Here is a 22,281-nt window from a genome sequence, read left to right as displayed (position 1 = left end):
CCTGTAGGCTTAGCACAGCTGTGAGCACTCTTCTCTTGCAAGTCTGAGTCTCCTATGCTTAAGGTGAGCAAAGAAAACAGGTCTCTTAATATCATATTTGCCAGGAACTGAGACCTGTACTTCCATGTAAAAGAAAAAAATATTTTCCATTTAGAAAAAAGGCCTGGAGAAAATTCAGAAAGAAAGCTATTCCATGCTTTCCCAATAGTTCCCAGGTAAGAACTACTGATCTGTCACAGCTCGATTCTTTGCCAGGTAAGACCATGGAACAGATCTTCCCAGAAACTATACTAAGTTTATATGTGCAAGAGAGGGGTTAGACAATCAGGTTCACTGAGGGTAATTCACACCTAACCAACCTAGTGTCCTTCTATGATGGCACTGCAGTGTCAATCAATAAGGGAAAAACCACTGATGTCACCCATTCAGTAAGGCTTTGACATGGTTCTCCCAACATCCTTGTCTCTCAAGTGGAAAGATATAGATTTGATGAGTAGAATGTGCAATGGATGAGGAACTGGTTGCAAGTTTGCAACAAGAAAGTAGTGGTCAATAGATGTCCAGATGGATGAGGGATGTCTCTCAAGAGTTACTATCGGGACCAATGCTCTCGAATATCTTCATCAATGATATCAACAGTGGTATCAAGCAAGTTTGCAGATAACATTAAGCTGTATGGTATGGACAACACACCCAAGGGACTTGTGACAGTACAATCCTTGCTACCTCACTCAGCTTGGCTGTTATGCCCAAGACCTAGCGCATACAAGTAAGGTACAAAATATCTTGTCCTTGGGACTGATAACAATCAAGGTTTCACTGGAAATAGTTAATGATCACCATATTGTCTCAAACTGGGTGCTCAGAGACTGATAATACACACGCAATCCAATAGATCAAATTCTAACTATAAATCAGTCATATTACACCATAAATAGCAAAAAAACTAATAGGAGAGTTCTTTGAGAGTTCTTCTTGCAAGCAGCTGGCCACAAACAAGAATATTCCCTTGAGTAGGAACATCTTGTGAGGTTACTTAGCACCTGGGCAGAGAGCAACCTAGCACACGGTGATGCCTTGCTGACAGATCCTCAGTGAGTGATTTAGTGTTTTTACACTATACACTACTTACACACTTCACTAAGATTTGATCTTGATTTGTTATGCACCCTCCACCCTCTGTGTAGCAAATAGTCAAGGATATCCAGCCATGTCAAGGATATCCATCTTGTTAAGTCACTGCCATCATCATTCAAATTACCATATTATGTCTATTTTATATCAATCTTTTCTGTCTTTCCCTTATAAGTGAAGCATGCAGTGCTTTAATCTTCATCTATGACAAGTGGTGCCAGTCCCTATCGGTCCCAAGATCTTGGCACATAGCTGAGGCACCACGTGGAACATATCACCCCTGCTGCCTCATAAACAGGTGGGAGAGGGGAACTGACAGGTTGATGGTGCTGCAGTGAGCCTCCTATCCTCTCTTCCCCCTTTTAACAATTTGAGAAAGGATGAGGAGTGGAAATGGGTACCAGCTCGACGAAGTGGGCATCCCCCATCCCAAGCATCTTCGGCTCCCCAGGTGCCTCTGTGCAATAGGTTTGAGGCCCTGGAACTCGAGGGAGAGGTGAATGGAGGTGTGGAAGGAAGTCCACCCGTGATGTTGCCTCAGGTAAAGCAGTTGGCCCCATGCCTCAAGACTGCCTCCATCTGGAAAGACAGAAGCGTAGTTAATGTAGGCTGCCTGCTGAGAGGAACAGCAGGCCCTATATGTCAGCCTGAACCTACCCATAGGGAGGAGTGCTGCCTCCCTGGGGCATGGGTCAGGGACATTTCTAGGAAACTTCCTGGACTGATTCACACTTCTGATTATTATCCTTTATTGATAGTCCAGGCTGGCAGTGACAAAGTTGCTCAGAAAAGTCCCAGGGCTATCAAGAAAATCAAGAAAGACTGCAGGGGACTGGGGAGGATAGTCGATAGAGCGGGCGTGCAGGTGGTGTTTTCTTCTATACTTTCTGTGGCAGGCCAGGATACCGAGAGGTACCAAAAAGCCCACCTCATAAATAAATGGCTTAAAAGTTTGTGCAAACACAGGAATTTTATTTTATTTTTTTGACCACGGGGCAACTTACTCAGATTGGATGGGGCCCTGGGCAGCCTGGTCTAGTATTAAATGGGGAGGTTATTCAGAGAGACCTAGACAGGCTCACGCAGTGGGCTGAGGACAACCATGAAGTTTAACAAAGGCAAGAGCAAAGTCTTGCACCTCAGTCATGACAACCCCTACTATCAGAACAAGCTGGAGGATGAAAAGATTGAGCACAGCACTGTTGAGAAGGATTTGATGGTACTTGTTGGTTGTAAGCTGGACATTAGCCAGCAATAAGCCCAGAAAGTCAACAGTACCCTGGGCGGCATCAAAAGAATCATGGCTAGCAGATCTGTGCTATAAGACCTCACCTGGAGTACTGCATCCACATGTAGAGTTTGCAGAAAAGGAGAGATGCTGTCCTGTTAGAGCACATCCAGAGGAGAGCCATAAAAAAGATGCAAAGGATGGAACACTCACCTACAAGGACAGGCTGAGAAAACCAAGATTGTTCAGTCTGGAGAAAAGAAGGCTCCAGGGAGACCTGACAGCAGTCTTTCAGTATCTAAATGGGGGCTATAATAAAGAAGGGGACAGACTCTTTAGCAGTGTCTGTGGTGATAGAACAAGGGGAAACAGTTCCAAACTAAAAGGGGAGATATGAATTGGGTATAAGAAAAAAGTATTTTATGATAAGGGTAGTGAGGCAGCAGCACAAGTTGCCCAGAGATGTGGTGGATAACCTGCCCCTAAAGACATTCAAGGTCAGGCTGGACAGGGCTCTGAGCAATGTGATCTAGCTGCAGGTGTCCCTGTTCACTGCAGGGGGGGGTGGGCTTGATGACATTTAAGCGTCCCTTCCCACACAAGTAGTTCTATGATTCTGTATTTGCTCCCAAACACAGAAGTTCGCTTACAGAGCATCTGAGAGTGACCTAAGTTACCCAGTTCATTCACATGTTTCTGATCATACAGAAGAATTTCCTGACACCAATGAAGGTAACATGAAAACTGGATTAGTTTCTCTTTCAGTGACCAAACTCAGACAGAAATACATCTCTGCAACAGAAAGCACACAAGTACCAGAGCTTCTGAAGGAGGTTAGGGATCTTCACAGGACAATGGAATTGATCCCATATCCTGCCACATCTCAAGTATCTCCAGTTTAGGAAATACTTTATTCTTATTTCACTCTGGTCTCTAGAATGAAATTTGTTTAAAATATCGGAAGCATTATGTTAAACTGTCTACCACTTTGAGTAACTCATAAATTTACTATAGGTCTCTCATGTGATATCTGAGACAAGTATACTCTCTAGTGTCCCTAATTTAAGCTTAAAAGACTGGATCTTATGAATCTTCCATGCATCAGAAACTTCAGTAGTAATTCCATATTATAGCAAATCTCTGTTAGGATGCTTTCCCCTAAGACAAAAAAAAACTAGTTAGTGTCTAAAGCATCCATCAGAATAATCTACTTCAGCAGATGAGGTAAAGAGTTTAGGCGTTCAGCCCTTTTTAGCCAGAGCTGGAACAAAATAGAAAAAAATGTGTTGTTTGCTTTTTCTTTCCTTTTTTACTCACAGTACAATCACTTAGACACTTATACAATTTGTGTTTAAACAACAAAAACATAGATAGATCTGTCTCACCTCAGTACTCAGTATACAAGTGCAGCTGTTTGGAACAAGGTAATTCTCAGGATCTTCTCCATTCAGCAGCATTACATGGAGAAACCCAGGCCCATCCTGAATTTAAACAGATTGGATTATTGTGGTGCCCTACCCGCCTAATGCACCATGCAGATGTGCACAACTCAGCAATACTTCAGACAAGTATTTCAAGTATCTATGATGTATGACCAAATCAACTGTCATGATACACAGAGGATAGCGCTGTTACTGAAGAACATCGTACCCCATTGGGTGATTGAATGTTTTCTGAAGTCAAACACTATGCCCATGGACTTCTCTCTCACATGCACAGACTTTGAAAACCAGATTTCCTCTTACCTCTTGTCAAGTGGCTAGAGTGCCGACAGTAGTTTGCCAGCAGCCAGATTCAGTCAGTGTTTCTGAGAACTACTCACTCACACAGATGAGGGCTTGAAAGCCAGATCTTGCTCAGTTCATTTTGCACTGCAACACAACCAACTCAAGTGCTACAAATGCAAAACAGAAAGCTTAGTCTTTACTGATGTCAGCAACAGATCTGTCTTTTGTAACACGTAGTTAGCTGAGATCTGATCCTTAATTTAAGCCCTGGATCACAGACACTTCAGTGACAGCCTGCATTTCCAGGTACAAGACACCTGACTGCTGGAGCCTCCAGTATTAAAAAGAAATGCCCGTATTACCAATATTAGCATTTTGTGGTCTTCACTTATGGGAATATCTGTGGCAGATAAACTATTAAAGACACAGGTGCTTCTAAGGGACCTATAAACCATATGATGGATGGTTTCTAATATTGCTATCTATCTTCATCATTTGCCTGAGATCAGCAGGGCAGAGAAGTAACAGACAGAAGGTCATTTAGTGCAATTTGAAAAAGAAAAGAAGAAAAAAAAAAAATGACAGATAGTTATGGGAAGCTAGCAAACCTGACACCAGCTTTGCTGTGGTCAAACACTGCAATTAGATTACAAAAAAAAAGAGAGGAGAAATAGAGTTCCAACCACACTTTCTTCAAAAATCAACATGCTAGATCCCCTTCGAAAGAAAAAAAATGCTTGTATTTGGCAGGTGTATTATTAAATCCAATGTCTAGTCAAGACACTCTGGTCTTGAGGTCAGTTATATTATCTGAGACAGTTTCTCAATGAACACAAAACCTGAGGTTGAGTCTAGAGGCATTTGGAGAAGAACAGTACAAAGATCAAATGTTGTCTCTGCTTTTCTGGGGCAAGAGCCATTTCTTTCTCTTGCTTCAATTTCACTCAAGATTACAGCCAAGCACCCCGCATGCAGCAGACATCTCCCTCCAACAGAAGTCCTGTCTTTTGATTACTGCACCCCTTTTTTGAACGTCTTTTCCCTCCACAGAACTTTGTCACCCCAAAATTTCACAAACAATACAAGGTATCTGCAGTCAGTCCAATGCTCTGCTCTCACAGTTTGCACACACCTTAAATACCAGCATGCAGCAAAACTCCTCCACAAAAATAATCAAATTCACTAAAAAAATGCTCCTCCATGCACAGCTTGTTTCACAGGTACCTAAGCAGCCACTTTCAACCTGCCCCTCAGGGACCATTATTAAGATAACTGTAATTAAGGTTTTGCATCTAATCCCCAATGTTCCACAGCTGAGATTATTATACCAGCTCCTGGGTAACAAGATTGCGAATGTAACAAAGATATATCTCCAAATACAGCTAAACTCAGCTGGAGATCAATAGGTAGCCTTCTTCCAATGACAGGCAATAATTAGTATGTTAGACAGTCAGGATAATGAATGAGAATTTCATTCAGGATGTCTCATTCCTCTAGCTTTTGTTTTTGTTTCAATATTTCCCTCTAAAAACCAAGCAAAAAAAAAAAAAAAAAAAAACAAAGAATAAGCATACAAGTTTTCTCTTCCCTCCCATTCACTCCAGCCTTCTGCCTTGAAAGTTCAAAAGCTAGCAAGCAGGAAAAGATTTCTAACACTACCTGCATCCCCCTTTGCATTTTGGCACTCTCAAATATTTGTGCCCTGTAAATATTTTTATGATATATATTTGTCCATGCTATTTATTGTGAACTTAAAGATAGCTTTCAGCCTAAAGCACAAAGCATATCACATATATATATTAATATAATTTGGCCTATTTACTATATGGACTCAGGGCATTCCAAGCCAGACAGCGATCTCAGCGATACTGGCATAGACCTCAAATTAACTCACTGAAATCAAAATAATTTTACTGATACAAACAAAATCTAGTCCATGAAATACAAAGACCAAATTCTTCATCTACTTGTTCCCACCCACCCACTAATACTGGCTCCTCTTTGCAAACTGTTTTCCACATGAGCAGCCTCAGACATAAACATGAATCACCTTGCAAACTCCCCAGGAATAAGAAATTAAATGTACTACAACATAGCTTCACCATTCCATCTCATTAACACCATTACACTTTCCCCACCACACATTAGACTTACAAGAGTGACTTAAAATCATATACATTTCATTTGATTGAGAACTGCAAAGTTGGGGCAAAACAACAGACTACCACAAGCCAGACTCCCAGGCAGGAAATTAGATTTTACACGAGATTCAAATTTCCATAATCTGCAGTACTAGTTATGACCGTCAGACTAAGAGGCCACAATCAAAGAGAAATCACCTGTGCCTTCACCTTGGTAGGTGACTGGAGTATCTTGTTGTATCCAACAGCAGAACAGCTGTAAACAGATTAACAGGCTTCCGCAACAGTTTTCTCTGCACAAATTCAAATATCATCTGCTGTGGTGAGGTGCCCAAATATCTCATGTCAATGAAACCTGGTATAAAATTGATCAAGAGTACTGGGTGCTACAATGGAGTACAGAAGTTTCACAGCATTATATGAAACAAAATCAACTTAAAATAATGGTTACGAAGCTCAAGGTGACTTTTGCATAGAAAATCCAATATTACATTAGCCATCAACTTCCAAATTCACTACTGTAACAACTTCTATACACAAGCTGATATAAGAAGAGAATGTTAAAAGAATAAAGTTGATGGTTGAAGCCTATTCTGATGTTTTCCTGGAGTTTTTATGGATACTGTTTCCCAAAGGAAATATGTAATATTCTATATGCACCCAAGGAACAAGCTGCATTTAAAATCCATCAAATCCTTGTTACATTTGACAGCTTAAATTACTTTATTTACTAACTTACATTTAGTGGAAATATAGGCTTAGAGGTCATCAGTAAATGGACTGTGGGGTGACAGAACCAAACCAGATACTCTTATTTTCCTTGTACAACATTTTTGTTACTGCCGTCAACTTACATCACTGCCCTCTCAGAGATCATGCTCTGAATGTGCCATTACTTAAGGAACAGTTTCCGAGATCAGTACTTTGATGCAGCAAAATGCTCAGTATCACTCACTCAGCTGCTTATAACACAGAAAGTAATAGTTAGAACCATGGTGATCAAAAAGCGTCATGTAAAAAATACTGTCATCAGTGAAAGATGAGATCAAAACAGAGCTGCATTATGGGAACATTCTTCTGACATGTTTATGAAAATGGCATAGCTGCTGACCAGTGTCAGGAAGAGAATTAAGAAACTACTTAAATTTCTCCAAGGCTGATACTGAAGCTGTCATCACTGCCAACTGTAGAAAGTCTCCCTCCTGTCCTGTTGAAGTTTGTAGTATAGCTGGGCCATAGCTTATGTGCTGACAGCAGACAGGTGCACACATACCAGTGACTGATTGCAGTTCTCATCCTAAATGCTCTTTCTGCCAAGCTGTTGAAGCAATCGTAATTAAATCACTCACCAGAGACCTAGCTGCAATTTGGGGATCACAAAAGGATAAAGTTGGCTAGCTTTCACATTTGGAAAAAAAAAAAAAAAAAAAAAAAAGAGAGAAACAGTTTTCTGTCAGGGCACCTTGAAGAGGTGTTGAAAAGTGCAGAAGCAGTGATTTCTAAAAGCATCTGTCACTCTAACTCTCTCTTTCTCACCCAGCACAGGAACACCCAAATTCCTCCCTGATTTTAACAGTATCCGTCCTAAATGACTCCTAGAGGGCACCTGGAGCAAGCAAGCTCTTGAATGGCAATCTGATTTCATCCTCACAGCTATTGTTCAAGGGAGGAGAAATGCCTTTCAGTAAAAAGACAAGCAACAGGCAATTCATAAGCTACCCAAATGTTAAAGCAACTACGTAACAGGTTATTACCACGCAACAGAAACGTCCAGGGCTCTCAAATAAAAAGTAGAGATAGGTCACTGCTCTAAACATGCTACAAATCTTGGAGTTGCAAATGAAAATAAACAGCAGTATGAATTGTAAAAGTAGGGTTCACAACCCAAACCACAATAGTACAATTTGCATCATGTAATGAAGTCTGCAGTTGCATTTCCCTCCTCTTTGAAAGAAGGGAGGGTAAGTTCATTCAGAGACAGAAGACCCCAAAGGCTTAAGGTAGGGACTCAAATGAGCCATCGCCCAGAAAATGCAAGTTATAGTAGAGGGCACCTAAAAGAGCACAGAGTAAGTGAGGGCAAATCATGAGGCGGCAAGCAAAAATTAGACAGGGTGCCTGACCTGCTGTAAGAAGTACGATTCACTCAAGATAAATCAGAGGTGACTCTTGCTTAATATAGGGTGCCTGTCTCTGAAGCATCTAAGGCAAATCCCTCAGTGTGCTGATATTTAAACAGCTGACTGGTTTAGCTGCGCATGACTAAGGAAGTCTATACAGATTTATTTCCTACACACTAGCAACCTCTTGCTCTCTGACTCAATAAGTGAAAAGCTAGGCACATTAGAAATCATTGCATGGTAATCAAACACAAACAATGAAAAGGGTTTCTGTAAGTAAATTAAGCTGAGCATGCTGGCAGCATACAATACTATGAAGTATTGTCAAAGTCTGGACAAAAATTGGCCCAGATGGCAGCAAAACCAAAATATTGATGAGAGGGAAGACTGTCTCCCAAATAGGGATCTGAATTTCTCTACAGAAATAACTATAATTGCTCAGTGGAACAAACAACATAAGAGCAGAGTACAAATGGTTTGCATGGATGTCAGAATAAAGTTATCATTATAAAAAAACAGTTAATAATTTAGCTATTCTCCCTACTATAAGCAGTCTCCTCTAATGACTATTCTGCCATCCTATTTAAGCAGAAATGAGGAAAGCTGGCTCTGCCACTACCTTTTGGTAAGGTAGTCTACAGTCTACATCCTCTAGCAATATCAATCTACTCACATATTCATTCACTTATGTGGAGTATGGGAAAGACATGAGAAGGATGGATGTTACTCTGGTATCCCTGCTCCACATCCAAAACACATACATGGCAGTAAGGCCAGCTTCATTCTTCATTTATTCTGAAATGTTTTGTGCTTTACTCTGATGCATTCTCTGATGTATTTCTTCTAGATTTTATTATTATTATTATTATTATTATTAATTTATTATATTCTTCTTTTCAAAGTCCAGTAAAAAAAAAAAAATATTTGATACTCAGGGACATGATTTAGCAGTGGTTTGTTAGAGTTAGGTTGTGGTTGGACTTGATGATCTTTAAGATCTTTTCCAACTGAGCAGTTCAATGATTCTATGATTCTCAGCCTCACTGACTGCAATTACAGAACTGAAATTCACATAAGTTCTTCCTATGATAGTGCTAAACATAGGAAGAACAAAGTCACCATGACTTTCTCTCCTCCTCCAAACGTGACCCACCAAAATACAAAAGGAGTATATAGGCTACACATAGCACAGAAAGGAATCTTAGGAGAAAAATGTAACTAATTATGCAAAAAGAACAGACTTCCTGCACTTCTTAACCAAACAATCCAATCAGAAGGATATAAAATGGCTCTGTTTATCAACAGCTATGCAGAGGGGAAGCAAAAGAAGATATACATGCAAAAAGACAAACATCGCTGCCTTTGCTTTTTTTCCAAATGAACTGTAGACTTGTTTTTAAATCAAGTAGATATCACAACCCAGAGTTAACAAATAGTGCACCCACCCACTCCAAAGACCAAATCAATAATCAGCAGATGAACTTAACTGTTTCAACAAAAAGAAGCTGTTTGAAGAAGTGCTTTATACTCTCCTTGCACTCGTCATTGCTGCAGGCTATTGATCTTTTACAGACAAGCAGCCTCCATTAATACATACTTGTGTTAGCCTGGTAAGCTTGATCCCCCCCCTGTTACCCTCTGCAGGAGGCATCAAGTAACAAGTATTCTTTTAATAATCTAGTTGGACATGCATATAACCATTTCCAGTAGCTAGATCTCCAAAGTCTTTTTTTGTTTTTGTTTTTGTTTTTTTTTCCTTTTTAAATGTGTTATATTTTAACCATGTCTGATTAAACACATAAGAACAAGAAAAAGGTCAGGAATCTCTAAAGCTGGACATCTCAGGTTATCTGGAGTCTGTAACGAATACTATTTCATCTGAGATCATGCTAAGGAACTTGCTACAATTAAGTAGATAGGATGAAACTCCCTCACTTGAAAGCCTTTCATTAATACAATGGGCTAACTTCCAATTCTGGTACCTCACATCTGCTCAAAGTTACACATTAGCACAGACTGCAACACTTTGGAACACTTTGATTTGCTTGTTTCAGATTACACAAGTAATCTACACTTGACATCACTTGCAATGAATCCAGTCCAAAGAACACCTAACTCAATTAACACACGTACCTGCACGTATCATAAAAACTGTACCTAACAGATGAGAACAAAAAGTAAAACTTCTCTCTCCTCACAATCCATAATACTTCATAACAAGCAGGCAACCAAAACCAGAACTTTTTCTTTAACATCCTGATACAAAACAAAGACTGAAAAAAAAAAAAAAAAAAAAAAAGAAAAAAAAAAAAACAACCACAAAAAAGGTTATACGCACGTTTTGATGATCCTGGTTGAAGTCCCATTGTGTTTCAGGAATCCACGTGACTTACCTTTCCAGACCATTTTAAAACCCACAACCTCCTCTCAGCATTTCTAAATCACTAGACAGCCCAGATACTAGGAAGCCGACTACTATCTTGTTCAAGTCACCTCCTCTCCAATCGAACTACCACCTCTGATCTGCATGGTTTCTAACCATCTGCTCTAAAAAGCAACAAGGAATCTCCAATTACAGCCACAGGAACCTGGCTTTCTGACATCTGAGAGCCTGCTTTAAGTCATTAACAACAGCCTAACAAAGGCACTAGAGCATTCTGGAGCTGTGAAGTCCAGCACATTAGAAACAAAACTGCAGTTTCTGTCTTCAAAGATTTCCATGTCACATACTTAAATGCAGTCCAATACATTCCAGAAAAGCACTTACTTGTTTTACACCACTGTTTTTTAAAGTGTTATGCTTAGCAAGACTAAACTGAACTCTCTGAACAAAAGAGGTTTGGGAATGGAGACCTGGATGTCAGAGGGTTTCCAGATCCCCTCACATACCTCTTATTCCCCTCTCCCTCCACCTCCCCAAAAAGCAATCAAAACAAAAATGCAGAAAATCAGAGTCACATCCTGTTGCTCTGATACTGTTTCAGTTAGACCAAACTGAGTCATTCCAGATTCCAAATCAATCCAAAAACAGATCTGACACTGGAGCCTCTAGATCTGTGTCTGTAGTACCCTTCTTACACAGCCAGTGCTGCAGCACAGAGCAGCCTTTTCAATACTCGCTTGAGACAACTATACTTGCAGAAAGGGGAGAGCAATTCAGGTAACATTCCAATTGATGAAAGACTCACAGAAATGCAGGCTTTCCGGCCTTCAGCAGGAACAGACTGTGAACATTTGTTAAGCAGTTTGTCATTTTTGTCATCAATTTAGCCATATCTCAAACTCCCAGGAGGAGGGATACAGGTATGACACTGCACTAATATCACACACCTTACTGTTATTTCTAATAAATTCTCTCATAAATACACATAATTAAATGCAGCAGTTTATGAAATGCAGGTGGTCAGATTTTTCCAGCCTTAAAGTTTCTGCATACAATAAGCCAAATTATTGATTATTGTAATTATGCTCATTACAGCACCGATAGCACGTGCTTCTTTGTTCCATGCTTTGGAGCAGGGAAGGAAATGGGATCTAGCTATCTGCTTAACAGAAGTGGAGAAAAAACAGAGCTTAAGTGATCTGCTTCCTGCTTCCAGAAGCAAATGTCCTATCAGGATGAACAGACAAACATTTGAGGGCCAAAAGAGGGCTACAGGGTTTTGTTTAACTGTTTTAGCAAGTTTATCTTAGAAGTCATTGGCCAATAACATAACATCCAATGTTTTGGGAAGAATAAAAGGAAGTTTCTAGCAACCAATTCCTAAACATTCATCTTTACATACAGAAAATCCAGAACAGTGTGAAGCAGTTTGATACCCATGTCATTTCTCTGCCAGAAAAGCTTGAATGAAAACATCAAAGCATAACTCAATATACAAGATACAGATATTTTGTACCTATGTTAATAGTATACATAGTACACACAAGCCATTCTTTGTTTCTCTAAACTAAGAATTCAATTAACATCAATTACCATCACTGATCTGGATGTCAAAGGCAAAAAACAACCACCTCCAAAACACACACATAAAGTATATACTTCCACATTTTCATTTTAGCAGGGAAAAAATAACTTGCTGCATGCTTCAAGAAACCTATCAAGAAATAAAATTCGGATTTACCATTGGAAAGGCTTTATTTCCACTGTAAGTAAAACTAATTGTGTATTCTCTATGCTCTAATCTATCAGGACTCGCTGTTCTCTGTAATCCAATGGAAAAAAAAATGACTTACGGTCATTACACTGGCTCCCAGAATATGAAGTCATGGAGCAATCACAGGTGAAGCCTTCCCACTGCTGATTACAGATACCCTGATTTGCACAGGAATCTTCCTGGCAGGTAGTGCTTGGTCCTGAAGAAGGGATGACAAGAACAGAGTGAAACAAAGTTGAGAAAATAAGTTTAGTGAGGCCCATAATTTCAATCCATCACTACCACCAACATTCTCATGCAGTACATGAAAAGTACTAATGAAACAGTTTTCCATTCTTAAACACATAACAAACATTAGTAAAAGAGCACACAGACAATTGCACACTGCACAACAAAACAGCAAACTGTAACACACAAGAAGGAAGAAAAGTGAACAGCAACATATTCCCCGTTAGGCAGGCCTAACTTCTATGTTCTGTGCTCACACAAAGCAATATATAATGAAATATGATAATGTGCAAGGGTAACTGAACAACGCCTTATCCTATCCAAAGAATTATTCTGTAGGTTCCTCGGGAAATGTAATGTTATAAAACAAAATCAACCAACTCCATGGTGACATGGAGACTTCTCTTTCTATATTGGACACCTTTCCATCATAGCCTTTGGGAGATGCAGCCGTCACTAACAGAACAGTCTTCCATTGTCTCTGATTTGGAGCTAACCCTTGATATCTTAACTCAGATAAAATTTCAAAGGCACAACCAAGATAACAGCAAAAAGTATGTTCTTCATATCAGAGGGACTCTGAATGACAATTTGTCATCCGCAAGTAGATAGCCAGCTCTTGAAGCTGCATTATTCCACTATATGTTATACTGCTAAAAAAAAAAAAATAAAATAAATAAAGAAGAATTCTTAAGTATAAAAGTGCAGATAACAAGAGCAGGCAACAAAACCCCTGAGAAAAAAAGATCCACCTATTGAAAAGACACAGCAGTAGACACAGTAACAGCTTGTTACCACGCCTGAAGAAAGTTGTGCAGAATTATTCAATACTTCTCCCCTCCACACACCTATTTTTCCCACCCAAGTCATCTGCAGCTGTATGAACCCCAGTAGTCTCACTGGCACAGAATGAGGGGAACAGATCACCTCTAGGTTTACAATAGTGCTGACAGACTGTAGGGCACAGGCTGGCAGATACATGCATGTACTCACTTCTCCCTTGCCTTTAGACTTATAAAAGTCGCAGATACAACCAGACACACAGATACACATCAGATTGGGGTCTGATGCTCACTTTATAGAATCATAGAATCACCAAGGTTGGAAAAGACCTAGAAGATCATCCAGTCCAACCATTCACCTATTACCAATAGCTCCCACTAAAACATGTCCCTCAGTACAACATCCAATCTTTCCTTGAACACCCCCAGGGTCGGTGATTCCAGTACCTCCCTGGGCAGTCCATTCCAGTGCCTGACCACCCTTTCTGAAAAGTAATACTTCCTAATGTAAACTTTAAACTTATTCAGATTCGAGAAAAAGAACAAAATATAAGAATCTGAAATATTAGTTATCATTTTATTTAAGATTTGAGTTTTCTGAGGATAAGAACTCATTGAAGAAGAGCAGAAGAGCATTTTCAATGATAATTTTTCTTCTCTTTTTCTGCACTTATCTGAAAACACTTTGATCAGTAACTGCAGTTGATAATGGGCATAATCAGACTGGAGATATCTCCCCCATCCAGGTGCCACAAGAGAAATACTAGAAATCACAGAGTAAGCTTGCATAAAGCCTTAGTAACTGTGGCTGGAGGTGCTGTCAGACCAGAAAGCCGAAGCACATGAATTATGCCCACAAACAGTTTCTGTATCGCATTTTACAGAAAGCAACTGTGAAGATGAAGCTGTTTTTAAAAGAGCAAGAGGAAAAATACCATCCATAAGCACCATTTGATGAGGAATTTTGGAAGGCTAACAATAAAAGAAAGCTTGAAGTCAGATCTGCTGTTGTGACGGCACAGTACAGATCAGTATTATGCTTCGCCTCACTTCTCAGTACTACAGGCTATTTGCATGGCAAAAGCATCTTTGTCTCAGAGAGTTCAGCTATTCCTGCCGCTTACAGTCCTTGGTTGGTGTCATAATCCCCCATCTGCAGCAACAGAATTTTGTTCAGAGCAACTAACAGGGATGTCACAGGGAATTAGGATTTTGGATTAAGGAGCAAAAGTGACAGAAGCACAGGAAGGCTTATAAAATGAAGACTATTACCGCGCACATGCCCTTTAGTGCTAATTAACGAGGAAAGGAAGACAAACTGTAGCAACAGAATCGGTTCTAAAACACCAATGCCATCAGAGTTCAAGCCTATTTTTATTATCTTTCCTTTGGTAACACTTTCAACATTCTAGAATTACTTATAAAGCAAAGTTGCAAATTGAGCTTTTGCATAATGCTGGATATATCCCATAAGTCACACTACACAGTTAATTAACTAATGCATACTGACTTATATTTTCTCCTTGAATTTGCAACATTCTGACAAAACCTGCTAATTCCCCTGACTGCATTTTATTCCAAGTATTGTTTATATTATCTGTTTGGAGCTGGGCTTGACATAGTCTCTTAATCCACTTTCTAATGGGCATATGGAATGTGCGGGTAGCACATAGAGAATAAGAACGGAAAACTCTCCAGTACAGAAAAGCAACCCTGCTAGCAGAAGTGCGACCTGTTCTGTCTCCTCCTCTCCAGTATAAACCTACCAGCAGAGGCAGAGCATTGGCAACACATAATGGCAAAGCAGAATTCCACAGACATGTCATTTAATCATTATTTCTTCATCTTTAATTCCTACTGAAACAGCTCAGGACCTGATAATGTGCAGATTTTCTTGGGAAAGTGTTCAAAATACTACTTTTCTTCCAAGTTACGTAGCTAGATTTATGGTTTATAAGTTTTTGCTACTAAGCATTTTAAGAAATTCACCTTAGAAAAGTACGGTAGCCAAATTGCTCTTGTATATTCTGTTGGGAAAAATTATTTTGTCTCTCTAGTTCTTTCTGGCACTTTCAGCTGTATAGTTGGTTTCTCTTGCTGAAGCTAAAAAATACTGAGTTCTACTGCTGTGCACCACTACAACTGACACATTTCAAACATATTTCCAACAGGCAGGCACTCCTGCCTTGCAAGAGGAGTCATTCCTGCTGTGTCATTTATAAACTCTTCGCAGTGAAAGGAACTTGAGGAACAAAAAGATACATTATTGCATTTATCATTCTTTCAAGTTACATAAGGAATTCAATTTCTTTACAAAACACCTGCAGGATTATAACACAAATACCTCATACTTTGATCATGACTAGCAATAGGTTTTAAGCTAAAGCAAACCATTCTAGGACATACACATAAAACCTTCCTTCTTACACTAAAAATTCATTCCCACTAGAAAGAAACATTTGTGTTCATGTTATTTCTTCAGTAAGAAGATCTGCAATAGGCAAGGTTCAATGGTACTACGAGTCCATTTTCATTTTCTGAGTCTCTAAATTGTCTACAGCTCTCACCTCTTTCATTTATCATCAAAGAGGTTAGAAAGACATATGAAAGTGACACATGTACAACATCTTCACTGTCTTTGCAGAAGGTATTTCTTTGTCTTATGGTTCATAACATGTAAACACCACAAAGGCCTAAAATCTCTATCACTAACAGCTAGACATTATGATGGGAAATTCATACCCATGTTAAATCTTTAATCTTCTCTTAACAGCACTCTTCTCTCCCCTGTTTTGTAATGTTATGAGATGTTATGAATTTAATATATGGACTCAGAAATAACCTAAAAGCCAGCACTGTAGAATTCTTGGAAAACACAGCCATTCACACAGTGCCTTAATCAAATTTGAACTCTCCATTTATTTGATGCCATGTCCTCCTTTTCCACAAATGTAACTGGTCTAAAAATTTCAAGGGGCACTTAGATGGGATAACAAATATGTAGGTATCCCAATGAAAGCACATCTACCCCATGATGACAGAAGAAGGGAATCAGCAGAATTAATGGGCATGCACAAAGGGTGGATTTACAAGTTGAAACTTGGTACCTGCCTATCTTGCTTTCTCCTGTTGTCACTCTGGCACTTTCCCTCTCTAAGCAACTTAGAAGGTATTGAAAAAGCGCTCACACTTGCTAGTTGTCATGGTTTTATGATTTTTGTTATTGTTATTCCAATATATACCATATATATATATATACCATAACATCATGTAAAGCACTGGGAGTTAAAGAATTAATGCTCCACTGCCATGAACCACTGATTTTCCACCTGGATCTCAGAAGAAAAGAATTACATACCCCACAAGATTTTGCATTCAGAGGGGAAAGATAAAGCTGGCAAGTCATCAGACTCACTCTCTTGCTGCCTGGCAATGCACAGGTGTGCTCCCCAACCATTTCGCCTTCAATTCAGAGTCAGGCCTTCAGTTTTGGACATGCTCTCTCATTTTATTTATTAGCCTCAATTCCAATTATATTGTATTATACAGTGTTATCTTGCATTTCGATATCGTATTTAGCAAATGAAGTTTCCTCCTCAGATTGTTGCCAATATTCTGCCTAAGCCCAGTTTCCACCTCCCTACCCTTCCCCCCTTTCCCTTTTCAGGATGGTGGGCCTGCTGCTCCCCTGTCACAGGCACAGACAGATCTAGATAATTCCATGACACTGGTGAAGGATGGAAAAAAACAAACAAACAAACACACAACAAAAAGTCATAAAAGGGAGTATGCCTGGATCAAATATGACAGGGGACATGGAAGTAAACAACATTCAAGCATAGAAAATAAAAGCCAAAAGGAAAGACTGAAAGTGCTGTATGTGAACAAGAAAAGTACAGTCAATTGGAAACACAGTTTTCACCACTGCAAATTAAAGCAGTGCAGAAGTCGTGCTATCAGAGCTCGTGGTATGGTGGGTTTTGTATTCTGAATTAGTCAATATTATTTAGCAAAGGTTGGTTTCCTGAAAAGGCAATAATCCACAAAATGTGTTCAAAAGAAGTACTCAGAAGTATTTCCCCTTAGGTGTAAATGTGATCAGGTCTCTTAATTTGAAACGAAGATATTCTTACATAATTAAGGACTGTATACCAAAATGAAATCAAGCAAGAATAAATTTCAATAGCTGTGACAAGCTTTTAGGTTCTGAGGACTCCTAGAAAACAAAAACAAAAAGCAAATCTGTTTGGCTCCCAGATCTCTTCATGTCGCATCCACATCACTGGAAGTCAAAAATTGAACAAAAACTCCCACGCATATGTTCTGAAGTCCAATAGACACACAAGGAAAAGGTTACAATAACTGTTATCAGAGACACCCAGTAGTCACAGAACGGCCCAGGTTGGAAGGGACCTCAAGGATCATGAATCTCCAACCCCTCTGCCACAGGCAGGGCCAGCAACCTCCCCATTTAATACTAGATCAGGTTGCCCATGGCCCCATCCAACTGGCTTTAAACACACTCAGGGACAGGGCATCCACAACCTCTCTGGGCAGCTCATTCCAGCACCTTACTGCTCTCATAGTAAAGAAATAGTCGCTAATATTTAACCTAATTCTCACATTCCCTGCCACATTTTGAATGAATGGCACAGAATATCTCAGTTCTAGAGCTAATTTATCCCCCCAGCATACCTCCAGGATGATGTTTCCACTTATATTAGCCCCAGCCCATGTACCTTTTATATTCTTTCAAACCTCATCCTTTTCCACTTATATTTATATCAACTTTAGAAATCTCTTATAAGCAGCACCTAACTCCCTTCAAATCCCCCACTTCTGTAATAGAGAGTACTTCAACCTTTTACAGCTGCGAATAAGGCAAAGGTGCCAGAAAAAAAGTGGCTACAGTCAAAGGCTCCACAGAGCACAAACTTCTGCCTTCCTCTAGGCTACCAAGTTATTCAAATTTAATGTTTCACATGCACCCAAAAACTAAAATGATCTCAGACTGTCAATATTTTTACCTGTTGGGTGCCACTGCCTATTACAAACTAATTACTCATTAAAATTTTCTTTGTTTCCCCCAGTTTCCCAATTTTTTATTCTTTTTTTCCCCTTTTCTATGGAGTCATAGAGAACTAACCTATGCAAAAAAAATAACAAGTAACATTCTGAAGCAAAGATAATTGCTACCTACCAAATCCTGGAATACAGAACAGGAATACTTGAAATGGAAAATTGCATCTAATGCATTAGATCAGAACGGCAACATTGCCACATCTTCAAAATAAGGATGTTAAATAGAAAGGGAGTTTATAAAAGTTTTGTCATGATGAAAAAAACTATGTATTTTGTCTCACAACAAAACCTTAGAATAAACCTGTGGCTTAGTTGCAAAATTTCATAATGATTAAGCTGATATCATAACAGATGCCATCTGCAGCTTCAAGCCTGTTGAAAAGAGGGAGTGAGTAAAGCCCATCTTCCCCTTACACTTAAATTTATTTATTCCCTTTCTGTTGAAAAGAAAGAACATTTTAAGCTTCCACAACATTCAGGAACAAATTAATTAGCTATAGTGTAGTCCCTAGATAAGCTGGGAAGTCTACTTTCATTGTTAAGTTTAAAGGAATAGAATTTCAACACCCTAGAAAATATATCTCTGGTAGCTATAGGATCAAAAGACTGTACATTTCTAACAAGCAGATTTCCTCCCTTACTTCTAAGGATCTGGGGCATTTGTATGTAATAGTGCTGTTAATCCTTCCTTCATTATATATCTCGTAAGAGCTAGTCTTCAAACTGGTTTCCTGTCAGCACCTCATCACTTCTGTGATTAAAGTGGTATGTTCTCAACTGCTATATGGCCTCTCCGAGAGATTCTGCTGCTTTTTGCCTGAATAACCATCAACCATTTCAGGAAATCAAACTGTGCTCTTACGCATGTTCACAGAGACTGATACAGTCAAACCTCTCAGATCAACAAAAAACATCATGTCCTTCTTCTACCCATATATCACATTCAGAGGTACTAATTGCCTTTCTCCTCCAGTCTCAGAGGCGTGACTGTATCCAGTAAAAAGGCACCAAAGCATACATAAAAACATCTTTCAGTCCAAACAAGTAATGGGGAAGAAGAACCTTCTCTACCTTGCAGGTCAGCTTTGGTCAACTCAACTTTGTTAGCAAAAACAAAAACAACAAACAGAAAAAGCAAAAACAATAAACAACAGGTTAGTATAAAGACAGATAAACCAGGGTGCCATCACTTTAAATAAATAAAAATAATTAGTATAACACCATCACAACCAATGCGCATAATTAATACATGCAGGAAGGACAACATAAGCAACAAGGACACTGAGGGACACGGCTACCTTTACTCATCACCACTTGAACAACAGCAAAAACAAGCAACAAAACCACATGAGAGGGAGGAAACGCATTTAATTCACACACAGAGAAACAATCTACAGAGCAGGAAAAGGAAAATATCACATTTTTAACATCAATTCTTCCACTGATATTTCGAGATTTTGCTTCATTTGAGAAACACTTGGAATCCATTTATGTATAAAAATCTACTTGACTTTCAGCAGACTAGTCAGGAATATTTTTGTTTTGTTTCTACATCCAAACTCAAGAACTGAACATAAATTTGCTGTCTGTCATAAGAGCACAGATTGTCTTGGCTCTTTGGACAAAGTGGATTCACTGCCAGCAAACCATAGGGGAATGATAATTCTAGAAGAAGATAACCTTTGTTTAGCCCCAGAAGTGAAATTAACAGCGTATGACAAGTGACAGTAAAAAAAAAAAAAAAAAAAAAAAAAAAACAACACAACCAACACCATCAACAAAAAAGCTTTCCTCTCACAAACTGTTTTATGCTCACAAATTTCAACATGCTTTTAAAAAAGTCTGCATCATCAGGTAAACAGACAGCTCCTTGGGCTTTAAATCCATGCAATCTTCGGCAATCTCATCAGAGCAATCATCAGATATAACAGCAGTGCAAGCTCATTTCTTCTTATAGGCAAATATGATCCTGTTTTCAGCAGTAAAATCATAGCAAAAGAGAACAATGAAGCTAAAAAGACTTACTGGAGATCAAATATAAGCTTGCCGTAAATTGCAGAGTATAAAAAAAAAAAGCAAAGCAGACCAAAATAATACCACTGATATCTTTTATTGGGCACAAATTTTTTTTTATTATTTTTATTTTTCTGCAAATGGAGAGTTCATTTTATGAGAAAGTCATGCAGATTTTTGGTTTCTACTACCTTGATTCTAAGTTTTTTTTTACAGCAAGGAAAAAGTATGAGGACAAAGATGGGAGTATGGGCAGCAAATTCTGAATCTTCTGCCAATGAAGGTTACACATTTTTATCATTCTTTGCAATAGGAATAACAAGACACCCAAATACTGACCTTTTATGGTTTAAAAGATGGATACTGAAGAGAGATTGGTAGCTCTCACTTATTTTCTCTTTTTACATTAAAAACCTTAATAAACTTCAACTGGCATACACAGATGCAAATTTTGTGCTTCATATGAAGTTTAGCAACTTTGAACTGGGAAGAGTTTCTCCCATTTCTCTATACATCTTTCTAGACACATATTCTAAGAGAGTAATTTGTTTGTAACAAACAAGCACTTTTCCTACCTGCCCACTTCCTCATCTACTTCCTAGCTGAGCAGGAACAAAACATACCTTTGTTCCCTAATTCCAGTAACAAAGTAACAATGAAATACAAAATCACAAAGAATAGGAGAACTGCCAAACTATCATGGAGTAAACAAATGCTCCTCCCCTCAATGGACGAACTCTGATTCTACAGAGAAAAGTCAAGTATCACCAGATTGAAAGTTTCACTACTGAGTAGATGATGGGTAAAATCCTTTTTGACATTATCTTGCTGTGAGATTTTAAGCATGAGATTAGATTTCCTTTTTTCCCCCCCCACACACTGCTTGTTACGCAAAATGTGTTTCTGATTATCCAGCCTGTGTCATTCATGCTTCTCACACACCAGTGAATTCAAAAGGTTAACTACAATATTTTAAAGAAAGTAGCACAAGATTTTTATTTTACTGCAGGATTTGGAAGATGATTAAATAAGGACAAAAGTCCCAAAACATCTGGAGCAAAATCACCACCTGGTTAAGGAATAATAAATCTCCTTTGTGAGAAGCTGTTTTCAGTGGAACAGGTGAGGAAAAGAAAAAGCCACATTTCTAAAACACAAAGGAAACTGCTTTGTAAAAAGAAAAAAAAAAAAAAAAAATTATTTAACCACTGCCATTAGGTGTGTTTAGCTCTCTTTTGAGGGGAGAAAGAGGGAAATGATATAATTTGGAATTTCAGATAGCTCTAGGGCCTGTAGTAAGCAGCACAATGATACACAAATAAAGGAAAGGAAAACATAGGAGAACAAATGGGAAATGAGTATAAAGAAAAGGAAAACCACCCCAACTGCAAGAGGTACCCACTAACAGTTAAGGTAACATTCATTGTTTTGTGGAGTTTCAGACATTCATTCACTTCCATCACGAAAAAGCTAAGTCACTTAGTCTTTTGTGGATGGAAGAAATTCAAATTCAACCATTCACCTACTACTAAGAGCAGGAACTGAGACACTCAGCAAATGAAACCAATTTTAGAAGTCTAGACTCAAGGAAGAGATGACCTGAAGTTTGAACTGATTTAGTTTCTGGGAAGGCAATAAGATCATCTGGAATAACTTCCTCCATCTGCCA

General features: G+C 38.9%; 1 protein-coding gene across 14 annotated transcripts in view; it reads right to left on the bottom strand.

Annotated features, from left to right (window-relative positions):
- NRXN3 (neurexin 3) overlaps positions 1–22,281 on the bottom strand; it is a 943,812-nt gene that overhangs the window by 505,760 nt on the left and 415,771 nt on the right. For all 14 annotated transcript variants that reach the window (XM_052693472.1, XM_052693473.1, XM_052693470.1 and 11 more), the window contains one exon: positions 12,587–12,706. In XM_052693472.1, the coding sequence (XP_052549432.1) occupies positions 12,587–12,706 (120 nt within the window). The remainder of the gene's footprint in view (positions 1–12,586; positions 12,707–22,281) is intronic.

This window comes from Tympanuchus pallidicinctus, unplaced genomic scaffold, assembly GCF_026119805.1.
Source record: "Tympanuchus pallidicinctus isolate F22 unplaced genomic scaffold, pur_lepc_1.0 scaffold3, whole genome shotgun sequence".
Lineage (NCBI taxonomy): Eukaryota > Metazoa > Chordata > Aves > Galliformes > Phasianidae > Tympanuchus > Tympanuchus pallidicinctus.
The sequence above is the reverse complement of the archived record's forward strand: the minus strand, read 5'-3'. Positions and strand labels throughout refer to the sequence as shown.